Raw genomic sequence first — 24,389 nt, forward strand, 5'->3', positions numbered from 1 at the left:
CTCTCAGAATGTACTACAGTGCCATAGAGGCAAAGAGCCTGCATATTTCTTTAAAGGTGAGGGGAGTGAGGGAGTTTCAGGTGTTAAGGATTTTCAGACAGTCATAACTGGAGAAACTTTCCTTTTAACACTGGTTGCTTTCTTTCTTTTTTGTTTGCTCCTCACCTCTCTGTATGTTCTCTCTACCTTTCATTTCAACATAATGAGTTACTTTATATTAAGGGGGAAATGAAAAAACAATTTTTTTGAGTTCAGACCACCTGGGGGCAGTGGTTCCTTTGACAGAGGCACTGCCAGAAACTAGAACAAGGGGAAGGGAACAGCAGGAGGAGGACATTCAACGACGTGTGTGATGTAACAGTGAGGTTTAGATTGTCTGTAAAAACAGAATGAAGATTCCCCAAAGGCTACCCAACCAAAAGAACCAGAAGATTCTAGAACAGTGAACTAGGCCCAGTGAACACGGTCAATTCTAGGTCTACAAACTGAATCCACAGAGGCTCCAGGAAAAGGAAAGAATGGAAACTCCACTGAACACTCTGCTGGTGCTCCTGTGTGTGCAGCTGACCTGTGAGTCAGGGGAGTCATGACGAGGGGAGGAATCCAGCAGGGGCGGCCAGGGCATTGAAATTTAGAAGGACCCCAGGGACAATCTTGGGTCTACTCTCAGAAATGTAAAACAAATAATGAAACTGATGAACAAACAAGCAAACAAACTATATATATGAAAATGTTTCATTCCTCCTAAGCAGGGTCAAATGGACAACTGCCAGTGGAACAGAATGCTCCTTCCCTGAAAGTCAAGGAAGGTGACAGCGTCACACTGAACTGGAGTTACAGAGACAGCACTTCAGATTTCTTCCAGGGGTTCAGGCAGGATCCTGAGGAAGGCTCATTTCCCTGATACAAATGCTACCAACTGTGAGAGAGAAGATCAGTGGAAGATTCACAGCCAGGCTTAAAAAAGGAGACCAGCACTTTTTCCTGCACATACAGGATTCCCAGCTCCATGACTCAACCACGTTCTTCTGTGCAGCAAGCACACAGTGCCCACAGTCACCTGCACCCTGTACCTAAAGCTCGCTGAGGGGCCTGGGCACGCCTCCTTTTATAAGGGTCCTGGGGCACTGACTATAACTCTGCTGCATCCAAATGGAAATATGAGGGACTGTTTTATAACATAATATCAAACATTTTATTCGAAGACCATGTGAGGAAGGATAGTGTTTTCAAATACTATCTAAAGTACTTTGTTTCTCAGTGTGAGGCCCTTCCTTTGCGAAAACTAGTCCAAAAACTAGAGGCTAAATATCAAAAAGGAGAGAGCACTAAAGAACAAAGAAAGAACAGGGTAAAATTCTTGTCTTTGAGCTTCTTTGTAGACTTTTACAAAGATATAGAAAATACAAAATCTTGAAAGCCATGACCATCAAGTTCAGCAGTGAAAGAAAAAATATTTTGACATGCCAAAAAGATTGGCTTAGAAGATGAAGTACCAAAGTCTGAGGGAAAATAGCACAAAGTGTTTAAAGGAAAAGAGAGCACAACAAGGTAGAAAAGCTGTCTTCTCCTTAAAAGGGATAAAATGTCAACCAGCTAGCTAGAAAGGAAGTCAGTGATGTGAGGAGAGGTCATCAACAGTGAGTCCAGCATCTTGCTCTTTTCTAGGGTCAGAGCCCTGAGCAGGTAGGGTGGGAGGAGGGTGAGTCACATTTAGCAATGACTCTGAACTGAAGGAACAGTGAATTTTGGCAAAAACTGTTTTGATCATTGTGTCTTATATCAATACTCACAAGAAAGCACCCATTACAGAGGAAGCACTGAACAACCATGTGGACAAGATGGTCCGTCCAAAGCATGTCAGCCAGCCAGAGAATGTCTGTCCTTGTCAATTTCTTGAACAATAGACCCATGAACAGATTAGCTGAGGTGACAGAATTGAGTTTCTTTATAAGCCCAGAAGCATGGGTTTTCTCCCACCAAGACAGATTTAGCTACTTCTGCTGCTGTCACAGGACTTTTCCTTAGTTCAAAGACAGGGTTCTTTTCCCATGGCCACAAAAATTCAGGCTCTCAAACAATTTGAATGGTGAGTAAGACACGGTTTTATCGGGCAAAGAGGAAGAAAAGGGGGAAACAGGGACTCTCACAAGGCCAGAGTCCCTGCTAGAGCGCTTCCTACCCCGCAGTTCGAATCCCAGGTTGTACACAGGAAGAGGAGGAGCCTGGCTCCTCCCCACTGCAAAGGATGCCAACTTCTGTGGCTCCACCCCAGTGCACAGGCTGCTTGGAATTTCTCCAGGGACCCCCTCCCACCTGGCTGTCTACTGCCAAATGGCCACCCTGTCAGCAGTAAATACAACACTGAGCCTTCAATGTGGAATCATCCCTCAAAGGAATCAACCACACACTAGTTGGCAAGGTGATTACATTGGACCACTTCCACCCTGGAGGTATCAGGAATGTTTTTTCTTCTTAATACATATTCTGCGTGTGAATCTGTGGTCTCCTGCAAAGCGCCACACATAGCTGCATGAACTGAGGGCTCAGAGTGTCTCATTGATCATTCTGATCGTCAAGGGATGTCACATCCCTTGCATCAACAGACCCACTTTATATCAAGGGCATGTGACAGTAGTCATGTCATATAGCATATAGCTTCATCATACAGCATTAGCCATGAACCACTAGCCTGATAGAACTTTGGGATGACCACTTAAGGGCCCAGCTAAAGCACCAGCTTAGGGACAGCACTCTGAGGGGCTGAAAAGCTATTCTTTGAGATAGTGTTGTGCCCCTGTTACATAAAATTCATGGACCTGGGTACCAAGGGTGGAAGTAGGACTATCACCCCATCAACCACCACTTTTAGTAACCCACTTTTGTGCTTCCTGTTCTTATAACTATAGATTCTGCTGGACTAGGGATTCTGGTTCCCTTTGAGGGGGAAAAGGGAGGATGCTGCTTCTACGAGGGAAATAGAAAGGTTTTTACCAAACCCAAGGTAACATATACTACCTCATAATTTGGGGATCTTCATGCCAGTCCTGGAGGCCAAGAAAGGAGTTACTACTGTCACGGACAGTTGATCCTGATTATCATGAAGCAAAACCCCATAGCGGAACTGGGGATATATGTCGACAACTCAGGGAATTCACTGGGATGACTTTTAGCACTTTCATGTCAGTGATTATTGTAAATAGGCAACTGTAGCAACTACAGCCTGACAAGAGCAGACTAACCACGGGCTTATACACCTCGGTGATGAAGGTCTAGGTTACCTCCCTGGAAAAGAAATCTAGAGCAGTAGAAAAAAATGTTAGCCGAAGGTGGGGAGAATCAAGAATAAGTAGTATAGGAGGTAGATGGAGGAGATAATAAATATGAGTTGCAGCCATGGAACTAGCTATAGCAAGCGTAACTTGTCCCAGTAACCCTCTTGTTGTCAAAACAACAACAGCAACAACAACAACAACAAAAACTAGTGATCTATATGGATTTAACACAGAGCACAAGTGGATCTGAGCAAGGCAAGGAGTGAACTGCATAGATACTGTTGGTTCCCTACCCATATCTCCTAGGCAGTCACACCAACACGCTGGACACCACTCAATGAAAATCCCAGCAACCCTGAAGACAACTTTGACTTTCTGGCCATGAATGTGGAGGCTGTGGAGGACAAGTCAGAAACGCAAAAGAGTTAATGTCCCCAAAGCAGTTCTTAATCAGTGATAGACAGTGAGTGTAGGCATGATTACTCCAGTTTCTTCATGACTCATTTGGCATAGCTCCAAAGAGTATGCTATGCTGTCTCTTAGAGTTATTGTGACAGGTAGTTAGACAGGCATGAATGGGGCACAAGAGAGCTCTCCCCTCCACCCACCAGGAGTTATCAGGTGATGGTTCAGCAGTTATCACATTACCTCTCTAAAAATGATAATTGGCAGCAAATTATCACTGGCAACTTCCCCAACAGATAAAGACACTTAAGATTGGTAATTGGCTTCCAATAAAATCTCAGGAATTGGGTGAGTGAACCCAGCATGCACATTAAGAGACAAAACAGCAGAGTATGACCTTCTGTGGGCACTCCACCAGAAAAAGGAAGAAAGCCTCAGATGGGCATGAGTACAACTTCCTAAACACACTGCTCATGCCCACTTCCCAAGCAGGAAGGAGGGCACTACGCATGCGGGCAGCCTATCCTTAAGAGAAGAATCATGGGAAAGGGGCACAAGATGCTGGAGGTAGGTCAGCATATAAAATCTTAGGATTAAGGTTAAAGCCTGCATTTGTCCTTCAAGTTGTCCATTTGGGTCTCTTCCAAGTGTACTTTCCTTTCTCTCCTGCTTTAAAGCTTTTTAATAAAATTCCACTCCTGTTCTGCAACTTGCCTTGGTCTCTCCTTCTGCCTTATGTCCCTCAGTCAAATTCTTTCTGCTAAAGAGGCAAGAATTGAGGTTGCTGCAAACCCATATGGATTCACCACCAGAAACTCAGAACCTTCTACCCCTAACATTATCCAGCTGCAGAAAGCTGCAATTGCCCATCGTGGTAACTGCCTTGATGGTACATTCTGTATTGGCTTCCTTCCTTCCCTGATTTACCTCTTACCCATGTTTTGCCAACAAAGAGTTAAACTCTGTAAAATAGCGAAAGAGGTTAATTCTGAGCCAAATATGAGTGACCATGGCCCGTGACAAAGCCCTCAGGAGGTCCTGAGAACATGTGCCCAAGGTGGTCGTGGTGCAGCTTGGCTTATACATCTTAGGGAGACATGGGACTTCAATCAAATACATTTTAAAAATACATTGGTTTGATCTAGGAAGGTAGGACAACTCAAAGCAAGGGGCAAGGGGGTCAGTGGGAGTGAGGAGCTTCCAGTTTATAAGTAGATTTAAAATTTTTCTGGTTGACAATTGGTTGAGTTTATCTAAAGACCTGGGATTAATAGGAAGTGTCTGCATTGTGATAAGAGGTTATAAAGACCAGAGTTTTATCAGGCAGATGAAGCTTCCAAGTAGCAGGTTTCAGAGAGAATGGATTGTAAATGCTTCTTATCAGACTTAAGGTCCGTGTTGATGTTAACGCCAGAGAGGTATGATGAAGCATGTCTGACCCCTACTTCCCATTCTGGCCTGAACCAGTCTCTCAAGTTGAATTTTAAGAGAGCCCTGGCCAAGAAGGAAGCCCACTCAGATGGTTGCGGGGGACTGGGGGGCCTTAGAATTTTATTTTAGGTCTACAGTTTCCTAGAATCACCTACAATAAACTATTTACACACAAATTATTGTGTTGAAGCTGACTTTTAGGGATCCAAAACCAAGATACAGGAATTCAAATCATGAGACAAGGGTGAAGATTATCTAGAAGAAATGTTGGTGCCCCTTCTCTTTTTTTTTTTTTTTTATTATTATTATACTTTAAGTTTTAGGGTACATGTGCACAATGTGCAGGTTTGTTACATATGTATCCATGTGCCGTGTTGTTTTGCTGCACCCATTAACTCGTCATTTAGCATTAGGTATATCTCCTAATGCTGTCCCTCCCCCCTCCCCTCACCCCACAACAGTCCCCGGAGTGTGATGTTCCCCTTCCTGTATCCATGAGTTCTCATTGTTCAATTCCGGTGCCCCGGTGCCCCTTCTCTTATTGCTACCAAGCTGAGCTTTGCAGCACAAGGGATTTTAGCAGCCTCATTCGGAACCGGTCCCAGTGCTTACAACTCCTGAAGCATCTCTCTGAATGGGGACACTCAGCCACCTACCTCTGTGACAGAGAACTCATGCTCCTCACACAGCACCCAATACATAACAGGGCCCCCATTCACATGCCCAGTTTGGGGACCCCAACTCAGGAATTACATAAGGATCCCTGTCACTCCCTCTGGAAATGCAGAATTCTAAAGAATCAGAGTAAGGTATTTACAAAGTGTTTTTTTCGCAATATTTTTTCAAAATGGAATGAAAATGATGAGAGCAATTCTTGATATAAATATAAATTAAACTGAGGCAATTTAGTGCTGATGAGAACTCTGCAATTGTTATTTCAGAGCTTCTTGATATAGCATAACCAAGGTGGTTTTGTTTGTTTGCTTGTTTGTTTGTGTTTGTTTTTTGAGATGGAGTTTCACTCTTGTCGCCCAGGCTGGAGTGTGGTGGCACAACCTCAGCTCACTGCAACCTTTGCCTCTCGGGTTCAAGCGATTCTCTGGCCTCAGCCTCCCAAGTAGCTGGGATTGTAGGCATGTACTACCATGCCCGGCTAATTTTTGTATTTTTAATAGAGATGGAGTTTTACCATGTTGCTCAGGATGGTCTCGAACTCCTGACCTCGAGTGATCCACCCACCTCGGCCTCCGAAAGTGCTGGGATTACAGGTGTGAGCCACCATGCCTGGCCACCAAGTTTATTTTTTTAATCCATGTAAAATGTGAGCACAATCACATACTACATATTCTGCTTTTACTTATCTTGAATTTAGTCAATGTTCTTTTCAGCCACAAGCGTATATCTTTTTTCTCATTCTTTATTTTGAGAAATTATAAAAATGTAAAAGATTGAATATAAATAGGCATGTTCTTATCACTCAAAATTGTGTTCATATTTCATAAGACGTGCTTTGTAATTTTTTTTTTAATAAGATGAAAAATAAAATCACAGTTTGCCATTGGTTGTGAATGGAGTCAGAGGCTTCTGCCCACCATTCCGGATCACACTCTCCTCTCCAAGATTAGGTCTTATTGAAAACAAATTTGCCAGCTCCATTTTCTCTTTATTTTTCTTCTAGGCTAACTAAAAGCACTCCAGAAACATTTTTTATTTTCATTTGAAATTATAACCAGAGGCCTATTTTCTGAGAGACCAAAAAGTATTGGAAACATTTCCCTCCTTGAAACCTACTCACCCACCCACCTATCATAGCATTTCCTGCCCTGAAGGAGAATTCTCATCAAGCACAGAGGAGAACCCAGATCAGAGCAGGAGACTTTTCACTCTGCAGGGGAGCGCTGTCAGCATGACACGTGTTAGCTTGCTGTGGGCAGTCATGGTCTCCACCTGTCTTGGTAAGGAAGATGTGGGTCTTTCTTTATAAAGGCATCTAATGGGGCTGCCAAGCAGGAGGGATTAACAGAACAGCAACTGCATTGCCTCTTAGAGCCCAGCTACCTGGAGGCAGAAATATGCTGCCTGAGGCTGGAATCACAAAGAAAGGTGTGTGGGAATGGGAATCAGCCTGTGAGTCTGCTTCTCACTCACACATGATAGCCCAGTGAAGTCCTTTCTCTCCTCTTTCCCACAGAATCCGGCATGGCCCAGACAGTCACTCAGTCTCAACCAGAGATGTCTGTGCAGGAGGCAGAGACCGTGACCCTGAGCTGCACATATGACACCACTGAGAGTGATTATTATTCGTTCTGGTACAAGCAGCCTCCCAGCAGGCAGATGATTCTCGTTATTCACCAAGAAGCTTATGAGCAACAGAATGCAACGGAGAATCGTTTCTCTGTGAACTTCCAGAAAGCAGCCAAATCCTTCCGTCTCAAGATCTCAAACTCACAGCTGGGGGACACTGCGATGTATTTCTGTGCTTTCATGAAGCACACAATGAGAGGAGCATCGGGGAGAGGCTTACAGGAACCTCAGACCTCAGCGTCTGTGCAAAGGTCACAGGGTGAGAGGGAAGTGGTGGAGTAATAGGTATAGAAAATCATTGATTTCTCTTGGAAATAGAAGTTTCTCCTATAAGAAACTCAGAGAGATGGCTGTCTGCAAGCTTCAATCCTTAAAGTAACAGTAAAGATAATGACGTGTGCAGCGCATTCCAGTTTTACAAAGCGCCTTCACTAAGGTACTTATTACAGGTCAGCTTTCCTAAGCATTTTCTCTGTCCAGAAAATTTTTATAATTTGCCTGGGCATTCTTACCTCCAGGAGTTTTAAACCTTTTCCATTTGTTAATTGTTGCTCGTCCTTTTATTTGTCCATCTAATCCAAAACTGCATCTCCTCCGAATAAGGTACCCATTTTAGAACACAACAGGTGTGACAACGATGGCATAACCACGAAGGGGACCTGCTGGACCCACCACAGACTTAAGAGATGACCTACGTCCACTGCAGTAGAACCTAGAAGGATGATGAAAAGGCTTTAAAATGCTCCGCTGAAGGGCCAGCTCGTGGGCAACACCTCAGTGATTGGAATGCTATGCTTCAGAAAATGATAATATTCATTAAACCACTGGCTGATACATGGTGTTGTGGCAAAGTTTAGAAACCAAGAAATAGACATAGAATAGAGTCTTCTCATATCACTCCCTATAACTCATTTTCAGAATTCATGTTTCCCTTTCCCACAATCTTAGGTTCTGCTAGATTAGAGGTCCTAGTTCCCAAGGAAGTATGCTCCCTTCAGGGATTCAGTAACGTGCAGCTATGGCTGCCACTTTTAGGTCACTCTGAACTCTCTGTGCCAATAGCCCAGCAGGTAAAGAGAGGAGCTATTAGACTGGAAGGGGTAATTGACCCTGATTCTCATGAAGCACCAGGTTGTTGTGACACAAGGAGGGTGAGGAGGAATGTGTCTATAATGTAAGTATTTCACATTTGTGTCTCCTGATGTTTCCGTGCCCAATACAAACAGCAAGTGGCAGTTCTTGTAGCAACAAGGCCTGAAAAGGGCAACGTGACCAAGAACTGAGACTCTTCAGCAATGAAGTTTTAAAGAACAGAAGCTCATGTCATGCAACCTTCCTGTATTAAGGGCATTGAAGAGATTGCAGTCAGAGGCAACCTTGAAGTCACAGTGACACAGTGGAAATAATATAGGGCAAGCATGCGTCTGAGTAGTGCCAAGAAAGGACTGTAACTGATATCATATGTGCCTTGTTGCCCCATCTGAATGTCTCTCTGATTTTAGCTAGAGTTGTGGTAGACAATCACACTCACCTTATGCTGGTAACATCCAGCATTAAGCACTCTCTGTGTTTTGTTTTGTTTTGTTTGTTGCTTTCTACCCCAAAGCCTTCTCTAATGTCTCAGGAGATCCCTTAGTTTAAGGGCAAGCACAGCCTGAAATTATAGGGAAACTACTACCCCTGTTGGCAAACACCAACCAATGGGGAAAAAGAGCCAGCGGATAAACACACTAGCTTTGTGTCCCTTAAATAGACAATTCTGAGAGGCAACCTGTATGCTTCTTGGGAGATCCTACCACAACTGAGTCCCACTTCAGTCAGTTATTGCTCGACCCACTTTCTTCTTTTATAACTTATTTTTATAGATCAATGGAGTACAAGTGCCACTTTTGATACATGGGTATAGTGTGTAGTGGTGAAGTATGGGCTTTCGGTGTAACCATCACCTGAATAGTGTACATTGTACTCATTAGGTACTTTCTCATTCCTCATTCTCCTCCCACACTCCCACCTTTTCAAGTCTCCAATGTCTGTTATCTTTGTCCATGTCTACGCATTATTTAGCTCCCACTTATAAGTAAGAATATGTAGTATTTGAATTTCTGTTTCTGAGTTACTTCACTTAAGATAATGGCCTCCAGTTCCATCCATGTTGCTATAGAAAACATGATTTTATTCTTTTTATGGCTGAGTAGTATTCCACGGTGTGTGTGTGTGACATTTTCTTTATTTAATCATCCATTGATGGACACTCAGGTTGATTCCATATCTTTTCTATTGTGAATAGTGCTGTGATAAACGTAACAGTGAAGTTATATTTTTGATATAATAATTTATTTTTGGGGGGGTAGATACCCAGTAGTGAGATGCTGGGTTGAAGAGTAGTTCTATTTTTAGTTCTTTGAGAAATCCCCTACTGTTTTCCATAGAGGTTGTACTGATTTACATTCCCACCAACAGTGTATAAGTGTTCCCTTTTCTCTGCATGCTTACCAAACATCCATTGTTTTCTGACTGCTTATTAATAGCCATTCTAACTGATGTGAGATGGTATCTCATTGTGCTTTTAATTTGCATTTATCTGATGATTAGTCATGTTGAGCATTTCTTCATGTTTGCTGACCATTTGTACGTCTTCTTTGAGAAATGTCTGTTCATGTCCTTTGCACACTTTTCAATGGGCTTATTTGTTTCTTGCTTGTTGAGTTGTGTGAGTTCCTTGTAGATTCTGGATATTAGTCCTTTGTTGGATGCATGGTTTGCAAATATTTTCTCTCATTCTGTAGGTTGTCTCTTTACTCTGTTGATTATATATTTTGTGGTACAGAAGCTATTTAGTTTAATTAATCCCCATTAGTCTATTTTTTGTTTCATTGCATTTGTTTTAAGATCTCAGTCGTAAATTCTTTGCCTAAGCCAAGATCCAGAAGAGTTTTTCCTAGGTTTTCTTACAGAATTTTTATAGTTTTAGGTTTTATATTTAAGTCTTTAATCCATCTTGACTTTATGGTAAGAGAAATGGATCCAGTTTCATTCTTCTGTGTATGGCTAATTTTCCCAGCACTATTTATTGAATAGGGTTTCCTTTTCCCGGTGTATGTCTTTGTCTACTTTGTCAAAGATCAGTTAGTTGTAGGTAAGTGGCTTTATTTCTGGGTTCCATATTCTGTTCCATTGATCTGTGTGTCTATTTTTTATACAAGTACCATGCTATATTGATACTATAGCCTTGTAGTATCATTTGAAGTCAGGTGATATGATGCATCAAGATTTTTCTTTTTGCTTAGGATTACTTTGGCATTCAGGCTCTTTTTTGTTTCACATTGATTTTAGCATTTTTTCCTAATTCTGTGAAAAATAATATTGGTATTTTGATAGGAATTGCATTGAATCTACATATTGCTTTGGGCAATATGGTCATTTTAATAATATTGCTTTTTCCAGTTCACAAGCATGAGATGTTTTTTCATTTATTTGGGTCATCCACAATTTCTTTCATCAGTGTTTTGTAGTTTTCCTAGTAGAGATCTTTTATCTTTTTGTTTAAGTGTATTTCTAGGTATTATTTTGTGGCTATTATAAATGGGATTATTTATTTTGTGGCTATTATAAATTTAGTTTGCAGCTTGGTTGTTACTGATGTATAGAAATGTTACTTATTTTGTACATTGATTTTGTATCTTGAAACTTCACTAAATTCACTTATCAAATCTGGGAGTCGTTTGGAGGAGCCTTGAGGGTTTTCTAGGTATAAGACACATCACCAGCAAACAGATAGTTTGACTTTTTCTTTTCCAGTTTGGATGCCTTTTGTTTCTTTCTCTTACCAATTGCTCTGGCTAGGACTTCCAGCACTATTTCGAATAAAAGTGGTGAGAGTGGGTATCCTGCTTTATCCATTTTCTCACTCCTGCTTCCTGAGATCACTTCCTAAATAAACTACCTTCACCCAAGGTAGTTTCAGGCTCTGTTTTGGGGGGAAATCAAACTAATACAAGGAATCTTTGGAAATCCAAAGATTCTTTGAAAATTTAACAAAGAAAGAACAGAGGAGAGTTCAAGGTGAACCTTACTGGGCTGAGCTAATAAAGGCAAGTGAGTACTTGCGTGAGTACTTGTAAAAAAAGATGATGAGGCAGATTGCATTTACTAAACTCCAATCTCTGCAGATATGTGATTTCATCTTTCCAGTGTTCAAAAACTTTACTTTCCAAGTTTAAGCTCTTTCAACTGTCTTCATTTCCCCTTCCCAAATCTTCTGACCCTTTACTATTTAAACTTCATTCCTAGTTATTCCCAAAATATGTCTCTCTTCTAGTCAGTTTATTCCCCTTACTGGCTCATAAGCACTTAAAGCTCATTGCTGGCTCTAGCATTTCTCTACTGGTTGCTCCACCCACCCAAATTTCCCTCGTATGTATATTTCAGACGGCTTAAACCATATTAATCTTATAAGGACCACCAGAAATCTCTCTTCCCTCTAAGATTTCTTCTCTAATAATCAAAGAATCCTTTAATTCCTTCTCTTCCAAATGTCATACAGTACCAACTGTGGACCGAACAATCCGACTCTTACTGACATACCTTCCTGAGGCAGTTGCTATTGTTTCAAGGTACTCATCTTTCCTCCCCCAAATACCTATATTCTCTATGCAGATAGAGTTTGCCTTGTACCCTTCACAATTCCTCACTGCTCTTAGCACAGTATTAAGCACATAACAAGTGCTGATAGGGCACAAATATGCTTAAAGTTTAAATTATAATCATGCTATATTTCTGAAAGAATATCAAGGAAAAGAAACAGGTTTCTCTGAGGAGGTAAGATGTGATAGAAGGTAGAATTTAGGAAAGCAGTGATAAAGGAAAGGACAGATACATTTTAAACATCCAAGTCTTTTGATTTAGTGGAAACATAAATCTGAAACTCGTAAAAAGATTACTTCTAGAATACATTTCTTATTAAACCAAGTTCTTTCCATACAGAGAAGTCCTAGAAACTGCCTCTGTAATTATCTCTTTGACCTGAAGAGGGCACTGTTTGCTCCCGTTGACGGCAGTTGTTTACAAAAAACCGATCTCATTTTGAAGAATCTGCTATTCCTAATACATACGAAATAACTAGAACAAATCCTATGTTATCTGTAGAGTCTAGGCCAGATTTCCGCATTCTGGAATCAAAATTTCCACCAATTTAAAAGGTCAAACCATGGAGGAGCTTTTAGGAACTGTATCTGTGATCTGGTGGCTTTGGCCTGGGTGAGAGCTGAGTGAATTCATGTCATCAGGAACACAGAGGACTCAGAAGGTTCTGAGAACTAGTCACTATATTTTACAGAAGGGATTCAAAGAATAAATAAAATATTTAATTTACCCTTTATTTAATTTACCCTTAATTCATCTTTTTAAGAAAATTTGCTATCAAATGAAGGAAGGGGAAAGCTCTTCCTGACCATCTGTCCAGAGAGACAGAACCAATAGGATGAATATATAGATATATGAGAGGAGATTTATTAGAAGAATTGGCTCATGCAATTATGCAGTTATGGAGGCTGAGGAGTCCCATGACAGACTGGAGAACCTGGGAGGCTGGTAGAACCTGGGATGCTCGTAGTAGTGTGACCAGTCCAAATACAAAAGCCTGAGAACCCAGGGGGCCACTGGCATAAATCCTAGAGTCCATAGGCCAGAGATCCCAGAGTTCTTGTGTCTAAGGGCAAGAGAAAAAGAGTGTATCCCAGCTCCAGGCGAGAGAAAGACCAAGTTGCTTTTCCCAGGTTTCTGTTCTATCCAGGCCTCTAGCAGATTGGATGCCCACATTGAAGATGGATCTTCCCCATGTATTCCACTAAGACTCACAAGCCAATGTCCTCTGGAAACACCCTCACAAACACACCCAAAAATAATGCTTTACCAGTTCTCTAGGTATTCCTTAATTCCGTCAAGTTGACCCCTAAGATTAGCTATCACACCATCCACGAAGGAAAGATGTTTTGTCGTCTGCTATAATTATTTGAACAATGTTTCAGATCCATGGGACAGAATGAAAAAGATCTAGAATAAATCTGATGCCTTTGTTTCTGTTCTTGTTAACTAGGGTTTTGTAGTGCAGGGGAAGATAAGCAGCCTCCTTCGGTGCTAGTACCAACTCCACCTCTCCCTGAACCGCAAGACCACCCAGTCGAGGGACTTAGCCATCTACGTCTGTGCCGCAGGGAACCTACATGCCCCTGAAAGCACCTAAATGCACCACCCCCTCCATCCTGCATTGGGACCTCCACTCGGGGGTTAGTAAACCATCTTCATCACCTCCTCTGACCAAAAGAATATTGTAAATGAATGTAACAAATCAGAGAAAATCTTTTTTAAAAGACTTTTAGAAAGCTTTTTGTTCACTGTATTATCAGATAAGGAATTCAGAGTCATGAGAACCCTGATCATGAGCTGTCTGAGGTGATTAGGACCAGGGACCCTGAGTGTTCTTTCATCAAGACCCACTCATCTAAGAGGGGCTATCTCAACGATCGGAGTGGCTTCTCCCACTTGTGCCATTAATTGCTGATGTGCCTCAGTTTTTGCATCTGTAAAAATTCTCCCATGAGAACGTGAGAGTGGGTGTGTGATACTCACATATTTTTCTCCTAGTATTTACTGTTTATAGTCTAACTAGCTAACTCCAGTAAGAAATCCCATGATGGTAGTTGCCAGACAGGGTTGCTATCCCAAGGGAGCACAGTAGAACTTCTCAGACTGCCCAGAAGGGGTTCTGCTTCCACAAAAAGGCAGCCATCTGCACACCCCACCCATATTTGCCCACTTACAAGTTCTTTTATATACATCGCTTTATTTGGTATTCAATTTTCAATAACTTGATTAACTGTGGAAGTTGGGAACTGATTGGATGATAAATACAAGATACTAAAGTTCTGACCGCATAGGCCCCAGAGGATCACAAAAAAGATCTAAAGTGGCAAGATCTATCTATGGCCACACCACTCCGAATGTGCCCAATCTCATCTAAAATGGTTAAGATCCATTCAACATTGCAGCATTGGAATCCCCAATCAGCATTGCAATGGCAGGCCCAGTGAGCCCCGGCAAGAGGCAGAAAACATTTACTCTTGAGACCCTAATTAGTGAACTCATAGCTGCAGCCGGCCTGAGACTGGGAGCGAAGACAGCCCAATCATCTAGAGTTTCCTATACAGACTAGAGAGTGGTGGCACACGCCTGTAGTCCCGGCTACTTGGAAGGCTGTGGTGGGAGCGTCACTTGCGCCCAGGAGGTTGAGGCTGCATAATTGCGCCACTGCACCCCAACCTGGGTGACAGAGTGAGACCCTGTCTCAGAAGAAAAAAAAAGGACCAGAGAGGAGAAGGGGGTAAATTGTAAAGTAATAGCATATTTACCAATTTCCTGTGAATTTGTCCAGAAAACAGTAGGTAGTGCAGAAATTTAACACCAAGCAAACAAGAGAACGAGACCACCTATGGAAGAAACTCAATATGCTGTACTTTAAGAAGTCCTCTGGAGTTAAGAACGTCTGTGGCAAAATGCCCACTGTTAGCACCATTTCCAAGTGGAAATAATAAATGGAAAGGGAGAGTTAAGACCACCACTCCCTATACAGCAAGTCAGCTTTTAATTTAGTCTTTTATTCTCCTTCTTGTTTTACAGGGGGAAAAGTTTACATAAAGCTGAACTATAGAGAAGCCTTATCTAAGATTGGATGACACAAATTCAATAGGGGGAGAAAATTAATGCAAATGAAACTAGTAGTTCTCTGTATTGTGAGTTTTCATTTTTGCTCTGTTGCCTCTTCTATAAAATGAAGACTAATTCCTGAGCTTTCCTCCCTCAAAGAAGAATGTGTGCACGAGGAAAAATCAGATGCCAATGAAAAGCTGTCAGATGTGCAACACAGAATGTTCCCAAATGAATTTTATGTTAATTGTTCTGAGTCTTCCTTCACAAAGTCATTAACAGAAGCTCACAAAAGCCCTTGCCACCAGTATTGTAGAGCTCCTTGACACAGCCAAAATCAGGTATTCTTTTTTTAAAAAAGAAAGTCTTCAGCAAATTACAGTGTAATTAGATATCAAAATTCTGGTTTCAATTTTCTCTAGACTATCTGAATGTTATTGTTGTTGTCATTATTTTTCATCATTTCTCAAAGTATTAAAATACAATTTGGTCAAACAGTAATATAACCAATACCTGTGTTATCATAACCCACAGATAATTTTCTGATATTGGCTTTAAGACAGAGGAGCGAGAGAAAAAAAGGAAAGAAGGAAGGAAGAAAAAAAGGAAAAAAGAGGAGTAAGGGGAAGGGAAAGAGAAAGGAAAGACGGGAAGGAAAGAGAGAGAGAGGAAAGACAATAAAAGCTTATAGAGAAAACTGAAGTCACAGCATTAGCTTGGCCTGTCTTTTCCCCACCCATCTCATTCTCCTCTCCAAATTATGTCTTTAAAAAACAATGTATCAGCTCCCTTTCCTCTTCATGTTTATTCCCAAATAAATTACAGTTCCAACAACATCTTTTTTCATTAAACATTATAGTCAAAGTTTTATTCTCTGAAGCAAAAGACAAAAAGTATCGAAGAGATTTCCCTAAGGGAGACATCATAAACAGCCCACCTGACATCCCATTTCCTGTTCTGAAGCAGCTACGGCACCAGTACAGCTGATACTCAAGGTTCAGAACAGAAGAGGAGGCTTCTCACCCTGCAGCAGGGACCTGTGAGCATGGCATGCCCTGGCTTCCTGTGGACACTTGTGATCTCCACCTGTCTTGGTAAGGAAGGCGCATGTATTCATCTTCCCACAGAGAAGTGGGAAGAAAGATTAATAGTGCAGGAATCTAATCTCCTCATTGGGCCCAGCTATTAGGGGCAAGAAAGCTGATGGATTGTGTCAGAGGTTTGGATCAAGAGGAAGAAAGGCGAGTGGCAATGAGAACAACTTGTGAGTCTGTTTCTCTCTCTCACATGATATCCCGGTGAAGTCCTTTCTCTCCTCTTTCCCACAGAATTCAGCATGGCTCAGACAGTCACTCAGTCTCAACCAGAGATGTCTGTGCAGGAGGCAGAGACTGTGACCCTGAGCTGCACATATGACACCACTGAGAGTGATTATTATTTGTTCTGGTACAAGCAGCCTCCCAGCAGGCAGATGATTCTCGTTATTCGCCAAGAAGCTTATAAGCAACAGAATGCAACGGAGAATCGTTTCTCTGTGAACTTCCAGAAAGCAGCCAAATCCTTCAGTCTCAAGATCTCAGACTCACAGCTGGGGGACACCGCGATGTATTTCTGTGCTTATAGGAGCACACAGTGAGACACGCAACAGCGAGAGGCTTACAGAAACCTCAGACCTCAGCATCTGTGCAAAGGTCAGGGGGAAGCGTTCAGGGTTATAGGAACATAAACAAGAAATAATTGTCTTCTCTAAAGAAAAAAAAATGTATCTGACTATAGGAAACACAGAGGGGATGTCTATAAGCTGTAATTTTTGAAATAGTAATAAAATAATGAATCCACACATGCTTTATAGATTTTCAAAATACCTTCACATGTTAATCCATTAAACCTGCACAAGCCTGTGTGTTACACAGGTCAGATCAGATATTCTAAGCATCACTGCTATCCAGAGAATCTTAGAGCTTGACCTAAAGCTATATTCTTTTAGAATTATATATTTTTGCTTTATTATTTTAATTGCTATCTATCTGTACATCCCATGATCATATCAAAGGCAATATATACAAAACTGAATTTCTTACCATCTCCACAAACCTTTATTTTTTCTTCATTTTTTTTCTCCTCAGCCTTGCTCAAGATTCAGGAACACAATAAAAGTTTGCTATTGCTGGGTTTCCAGTTTGGGGAATTTCTTCACCCTTGACTTTCCAGCTTGGGCTATCAGATTTTTATGCATACCTTATTACTTTCTAATTATAACACGGTGCAAAAAACACTACATCATGTCAGTCTCACTGTTTCCCATCCATCCATCATTCTCTCTGACTTTAACCTGGCTTCATCCTGTATTTCTTAATGTTCTTTAATGCATCGTTTGTCTTGACATAAGGAAGTAAGGAAAGAAAGCAAAGAACTGTCAAGTAGGACTTCATGTACTGCTAGTACTCACCAGCAAATGCTAAAAAAAAAAAAACAGGAAGTTAACTTCTGGTAATGCTATAATTGCTTCTGGTAAGGCAACCTAGCAGGTGGTGACAATTTTGATAAACCTAGTCTAACAGTGAGGCCAAGCAGCTGCCATGGTCCAAGTCTCCACCCCTATGTCTTCTGAGAATTGGGAGATGCCTGGACCATAAGAGGATTCTCCCTTATGCTAAGGGAAAAATTAAATGAAAAAAAATCCCAACATTTCTTTTTATGCCCACAATTCCCCCAATACATCTCCTTCACTATTAAGCCCCTTGTGGGACATTTTATTCCATCTGCTCACTGTGGGTGGCGAGAGGGATTTTGGAATGACAAACAGCTGAAATAATTAAGTCCAATAGGCAGGCTCCAGAGCTTAGGTTAGGGGTCTGTTTGGAATGAGTGGTGAGAGTGACTGGATGTGGGAGAGGCTAAGGGGAGGCCATGACCAAACTGCGGAATCATAATTCAGATTGCTGAGTCATTTCCCAAACACAGCAGCTTCTGTAATGCCACATCCTAGCCCAGCTCAGCACCCAGGCTTCTGCTGGTCTGAAAAAGTGGGGTAGGCACCAATCAAAATGAAACCCTTTCTCTCACAAAAGGAAGACACCTTCAGGCTATTCAGGTTTTGCCCTCCCTTTTACCCCTGAGGCCCATGAATCACCCAGACTTAGATTCAGGCTAGTTACCAAGTTTCATATCTAAGATCACTTCTTTCCATCCTTGCTTCTAGTGCCTTCATGCAGCTCCTCTCATTTGAATTAATAAATAATCATTCATCTACTCCCTCTACCTTCAATTATGTCCCCCTTTAATATGGTTTAGCTGTGTCCCCACTCAAATCTCAACTTGAATTGTATCTCCCAGAATTCCCACATGCTGTGGGAGGGAACCAGGGGGAGGTAATGGAAACATGGGGGCTGGTCTTTCCCATGCTATTCTCGTGATAGTGAATTAAGTCTCACAAGATCTGATCGGTTTATCATGGGTTTCTACTTCTGCTTCTTCCTCATTTTTCTCTTGCCGCCGCCATGTAAGAAATGCCTTTCACCTCCCACCATGATTCGGAGGCCTCCCCAGCCATGTGGAACTCTAAGTCCAATTAAACCTCTTTTTCTTCCCAGTCTCAGGTATGTCTTTTATCAGCAGCATGAAAACAGACTAAAATACACCCTTCAAACATTGCTTCACATAGCTGTCCGAGTGAGCAGCCTATAATAAAAATCAGATCATGTACACATGCCTCTGCCTCAAAAAGCCTCATTTCCCACAGAAAGGCCCAGTGATTATTTAGAATATAAGTCCATCAGAGCGGAAGCCACCACTGTATCTCCAGCACTTACCATGCCTGACAGGGTAAATGGTCAGGGTCATCTACTCATGGATTAATTAGTCTGTCCCCTGCTTAGCAACTCAGCCTCATTTGTTGCCATATTCCCATCCCCCCAAACTGTACATACCCTTCCTCTCAGCAAATGTAATTGTTTCCTGCATCTATGCCTTTGCCAGCATTGTCCCCTCAGCATGGAATGCCCATCCCCAATTAACCACTTGCCTATCATTTGAAAGGTTCGCAAGCCTCCCCTCTTCTCTGAATCCTTATCCTGACCCTTTTGCACTGGTAGAACTGATCACTTTCTCCTTTATCTCCTAACTGAAACCCTAAGCATATTTCTAATTTGGCAAATCTAACACCTTATGGTGTTTACAGGTATTTTTCACTGTCTCCCCACTAAAATGCAAACTGTTAGTTACCAAGGACACAGTTTTACTCATTTCAATAGCAATTGTGCCTATAACAATCGTTAATTCACAGAAATGATTTTTAAGTTTTTTTAATGAAGGTAATTAATTGATGGGCATTTTCCTCATTAAACATTATACAGTAAAAATGGATAAGTTTTCTATTTTGCTATCTCCTCCATAGTTGTGTTAACTCAGAATTCTGAGCTAACTCATCGGGCTGTATGGCATGTCAAAAATTAATAGTAACAACAGTATCATGCTGATAATAAAAATAGTAGTAGTAGTAGCTAACAATTATTGAGTATATATATATATATATATATATATGCTCCCCACGTTCTGAGAGGTGCATGACATGCTTTATTTCATTTAGTAGTCCCAACAAATCCTTGCTGTAGCTACTATTGATATCCCAATTTTATATGAAGAATTAATACAGGTTCAAAGAGGCCAAAATGCCTAGAATCACACAATGTATGACTCCTTAACCACTGGACTTTTCCCCTTCCCAAAGGGTGGCAAACTGCTAAAGCATCTCAGTCTTATTAATGTAATAGACACATGGAACATAAGAAAGAAATTCATGAAAACAGTGCTGTACCATACATGCATGCACTTGTAGTCCTCACTTTTTCTAGAGTAGTAATTGCAAGATGAGACTTATTTCAAGTATCCTTATTAATAGAAGTTAAGTGTAAAAATAACACTATTACCATTATTGTTTACATAGGAAATTTGTGCCTTTTTAACGTGAGTTTGTAATTATTTGACTTGGGACTATACAATATTTTAAACTTCTTCAGTGCATTTTTCAATAGCATTTAAGTTTAAAATGCAGTCTTTGGCAGAGGCATTAGTAAATATTTCAAATGTCATTTTGTATAACACTATGAAGAATACAAGAGTTTAGAAGAAATTTCTAACCTTTCCAAGTTATCCAAAATTTCCATGTTATCATGGGAAGATCCTTCCTTTGTAACTTTTAAAACTTTTTTGTATATGGTTGGGTGTTTCTATGAATGCTGCTTTTCAATTTTTTTGCTTCAGTGAAAACTAATATATAGTAAAAACTTCCCCACATAAACAAGCAGTTTTTCTATAGCATGAGTTTCCCATGGCTACAAGATATTATATTTGTGAAATACACCTCATTTTACTCAATAACTTGAGGGTTTTCTGTTTTTTTGTTGTTGTTGTTGTTGTTGTTTTTCAGATGGAGTCTCACTCTGTCACCCAGGCTGGAGTGCAGGGGTGCAATCTCAGCTCACTGCAACCTTCGACTCCCAGGTTCAGGTGATTCTCCTGCCTCAGCCTCCTGAGTAGCAGGGATTACAGGTGAACATCACCATGCACAGCTAATTTTTGTATTTTTAGTGGGGGTTTCCTCATGTTGGCCAGGCTGGTCTCAAACTGCTTGACCTCAAGTGATCCGTCCACCTCGGCCTCCTAAAGTGCTGGGTTTGCAGGCATGAGCCTCTGTGCCTGGCCTAACTTGAGTTGTTGATCGAGTAAATCAATAAATACAGTAAGCATGATAAGTACATTGTTTCCAAACTGGAGCTTTTATAAGTAAAACTGTAATTTTGAAAAGATACTTGTACATAAAATAGTATGCAAGTAGGAGAGAGCCCAGATCAAAGTAACTGAAGCAAAACAAAGCAAAACAAAAATCTGTTGGTTAATAAAACTGAAAAATCTGGGTTAACTACTTTAGGAAGGACTGGACCAAATGCTCAAATAATGTCACCACAGCATATCTCTATCATTTGGCTCTCGTTTATATTGGCTTTACTCTGAAGCAAGCTCAGGCCCACATGATGGCAAAGATGGCCGCCAGGAGCCTCAGACTTGTGTCCTACTGTGTTAGTTTCCTCCTGCTGCTGTAACAAATTACCACAAACATGGTGGCTTAAACAATATTACTTTATTATCCTACAGTTTAGGAGCTCATAAGTCTCAGTGCACTAACACAAAGGTGTTCACAGGGCTGTGTTCCTTCTATAGGCTCTATGGGAGACTGAGTGAAACCCTGAGCTTCCCTGGCTTCTAGAGGCTGCTGCCTCCCTTGGCTCATGGCCCTCTTCCGTCTTCAAAACTAGAAATCACAGCACGGTGACCTCCACCACCATTGTCACACCTCCTCTCACCCTCATGGCCCTCCTGAACCTTGACCCTTGAGATTACATTGAGATCCCCCACATATTCCAGAATAATCTTCCCATCTCAAGATTCTTCATGAATCCCATTTTCTAAATCACATTTTCAAGAACATTTGCCACATAAAGTAACATATTCACAGGTTCTGGGGATAGGTGGTGGACATTGCTATAGACTGAATGTTTGCGTCCTCTCAAAATTTATATGTTGAAGTCCTAATCCCCAAGGTAATGGTATTAAGTGGTAGGACCTCTGAGAGGTGATTACATCATGAGGGTGGAGTTCTCATGAGCGAGATTAGTGCTTTTATAAAAGAGGCCCCAGAGAGCTGCCTTGCTCTTTCCACCATGTGAGAGCACAGCAAGAAGGCACCATCTATGAACCAGGAAATGGCCCTCACCAGACGCTGAGTCTGCTGCTATCTCGATCTTGGATTTCCAAGCCTTAATTGTGAGAAATAAATGTTGGTTGTTAAAGCCACCCAGTCTATGGTATTTGGGGTATAACAGCCCCAGTGGATGAGACAGACATCTTTGGAGGGCTACTACTCTCTTTACCATACCTGCCAAATTAACAACTCCAGCAGAAGAAATAGGCTTCTTTTGTGATGTTTCCAGAAAATATCCTGGGCTGACTTTGCTTAGACTGATTTCTTCAGATTTGGGAAACAGGCAGAGGTGGTTCCTCAAGGCAAAGCCAAGATGCTACTAGAAGAGGAATGAATAATGGATACGTAAAAATAACAGATGACCCCAACACTATTAATTTCTTTCAAACTCCTTTTTGCCATCAGAAAGCAGTAATAAGCTCACATATCAATTCCAATAAAATAATTTTTTAAATCGCCCAAACTTACATCTCAACATAGCAAGCAAAAAGCAATGAATAAAATTGCGTCACCAAAACATAGAAGCTCTGTTGACCAGAAATTCAGCATATACAGTTGTTCAAGATAATTTCAATGTGTTCAGCAGATAAAGGGACAAATAAGAACTCTTTAATGGCAAATTTAGCTGAGGGATGTGTTAAATTGTGTATTTGGTAGACTGAAACTAAAGAATAAAAAAAGAGACAGCTTGATATAACTTTCTATGCCAAACCCAATGTTATACTCTAAATCTAAAACTCCAGAAAAAGTTTGAAAGCAACAAATATGAAGTCAGGAAAATCATTCTAAATTACAAACTATTTAGGTATAATCTTGAGCATTTCAGCTGTAGGTGAAAGTCCTATTTAACCAGCTCATACAGATTCTCATATGCTGTGAATAATAGTTCATTTGGATGTCTCTTTAAAACAAGGAGGGATAAAGATAGGAAGGAAGAAAGCAGGCAGGCAATAAGAGCCAAAGTAAAGATATTATTTTGATTAAAATATACTCATTGTTAAGGTATCCACAAATATTTGAGAACATATTGAAGAAGTAAGACAGGACAGAAAATATAAGTATATGATCAGCACTTAGTGAAAACAGTTAAAGAGAAAGAGCAAAAGAAAAATTGCTTAAAGCAACATAGATATTCAAAGACAAAGAATTAAAGCCGAAATAAATGTGACAGAAATGGAAAGGAAGGAAAATGAGGATAAATGTTTAAGAAGTTATGAAACATTGGCCAAAATAGCTAAAGAATGCAGAATAAAATGTCCTAGAAGACATTTATCAAAAGGTTATAGTTTATTAGCATTCAGTAGTCACAAGGCAAGAAATATTATGTTAGCTATAAATAAATACATGAGAATGTTTAAGGTTTTATGATGATCGTGGCTTTACTGTTCAATATATATTAAATAAACCACAAGTTATCTATAACACGGTTCTGAATAAAATTTAGGAAAAGTAAAGTCAAGTACCTCAATATAGAAAAATACAGAAATAATTAACCACAATGCAGACAAAATGACACCAAGTTCTAGAGAGCACTACAAGCATTGAAATATTCAGAATATTATTTGATTAAAAAAAAAACTCATGTAAAGATACCCGAAGCAATACCAAAGATACACACACACACACACACACACACACACACACACGACACATACACGCTATATATAGGAAGGAAGAAAGCTTCTTTACTGGGGACACAGTTTACATATTACCTCATGTTTCTATGAGATGCTATAAGAAAAATTCTCTTAAGATTTACTACATGGGTAATATATTTATATAGTGTCTGTGTGTATGTATAGCAAACTCATATATATATAGATATATATAGATATCTTACAGTCTTATAGACTTATATGAGAGTGAGAGTGAGAGATAGAGAGAGAGGAGTGTATACCTAGTTCCTCTCAAAAAGGCCATATTCTGGTAACTCCCTTATTACCCATTCCCTACTATTCAGTTTGATCTAGCCTTAGATTTCCCAGGAGATTCTCTTCCAGAAAAGTGCCTGTAGCTATAAAATAATCTTCATCTTGGCTGTTTCAAATTTCAGTGCAGGATTCCTATTGAGCCAATATCTTACCATTTTCTTTCCTTCGTGGAACTGTGCTTTGTCATGATGCAATAAGTTTTTTATGAAGTATATCATAAACAGCAGTCCTACAGAATTCATCGTTGGACATACTATAGCTTCTTTATTGGGGACACAGTTTACATATTACCTCATATTCTATGAGATGCTATAAGAAAAATTTCTCTTAAGATTTCCTACATGGATAATTTGTACCTACACTTGTAGTTTGTTTTCATCATATGGATGAGGTAATTATCATAGGACTGATTGTTTTCCTTCTTTACATTGACTGCTAATAAGTTCAGAGCCAATGTTAGCTTAACTCCAACTATAGAGGCTGATTGCATATATTTTAATTCCAAATCTAATTCAAGGTTTATGTTCCTGCCCTTATTTTTTTCTTCTTGATTTTTATATTTCTTTGCTGTTGTTTTTGTAG

At 40.5% G+C, this 24,389-nt stretch overlaps 2 gene segments (V, D, J or C); both read left to right on the top strand.

Annotated features, from left to right (window-relative positions):
* LOC116484549 (T cell receptor alpha chain constant-like) overlaps positions 1–24,389 on the top strand; it is a 544,481-nt gene that overhangs the window by 251,394 nt on the left and 268,698 nt on the right.
* On the top strand, positions 16,139–16,949 carry LOC116484558 (T cell receptor alpha variable 38-2/delta variable 8-like). The segment is given in 2 exon segments: positions 16,139–16,210; positions 16,445–16,949. Coding segments are annotated over 2 exon segments (357 nt in total).

This window comes from Hylobates moloch, unplaced genomic scaffold (assembly GCF_009828535.3).
Source record: "Hylobates moloch isolate HMO894 unplaced genomic scaffold, HMol_V3 SCAFFOLD_16, whole genome shotgun sequence".
Classification (NCBI taxonomy): Eukaryota; Metazoa; Chordata; class Mammalia; order Primates; family Hylobatidae; genus Hylobates; species Hylobates moloch.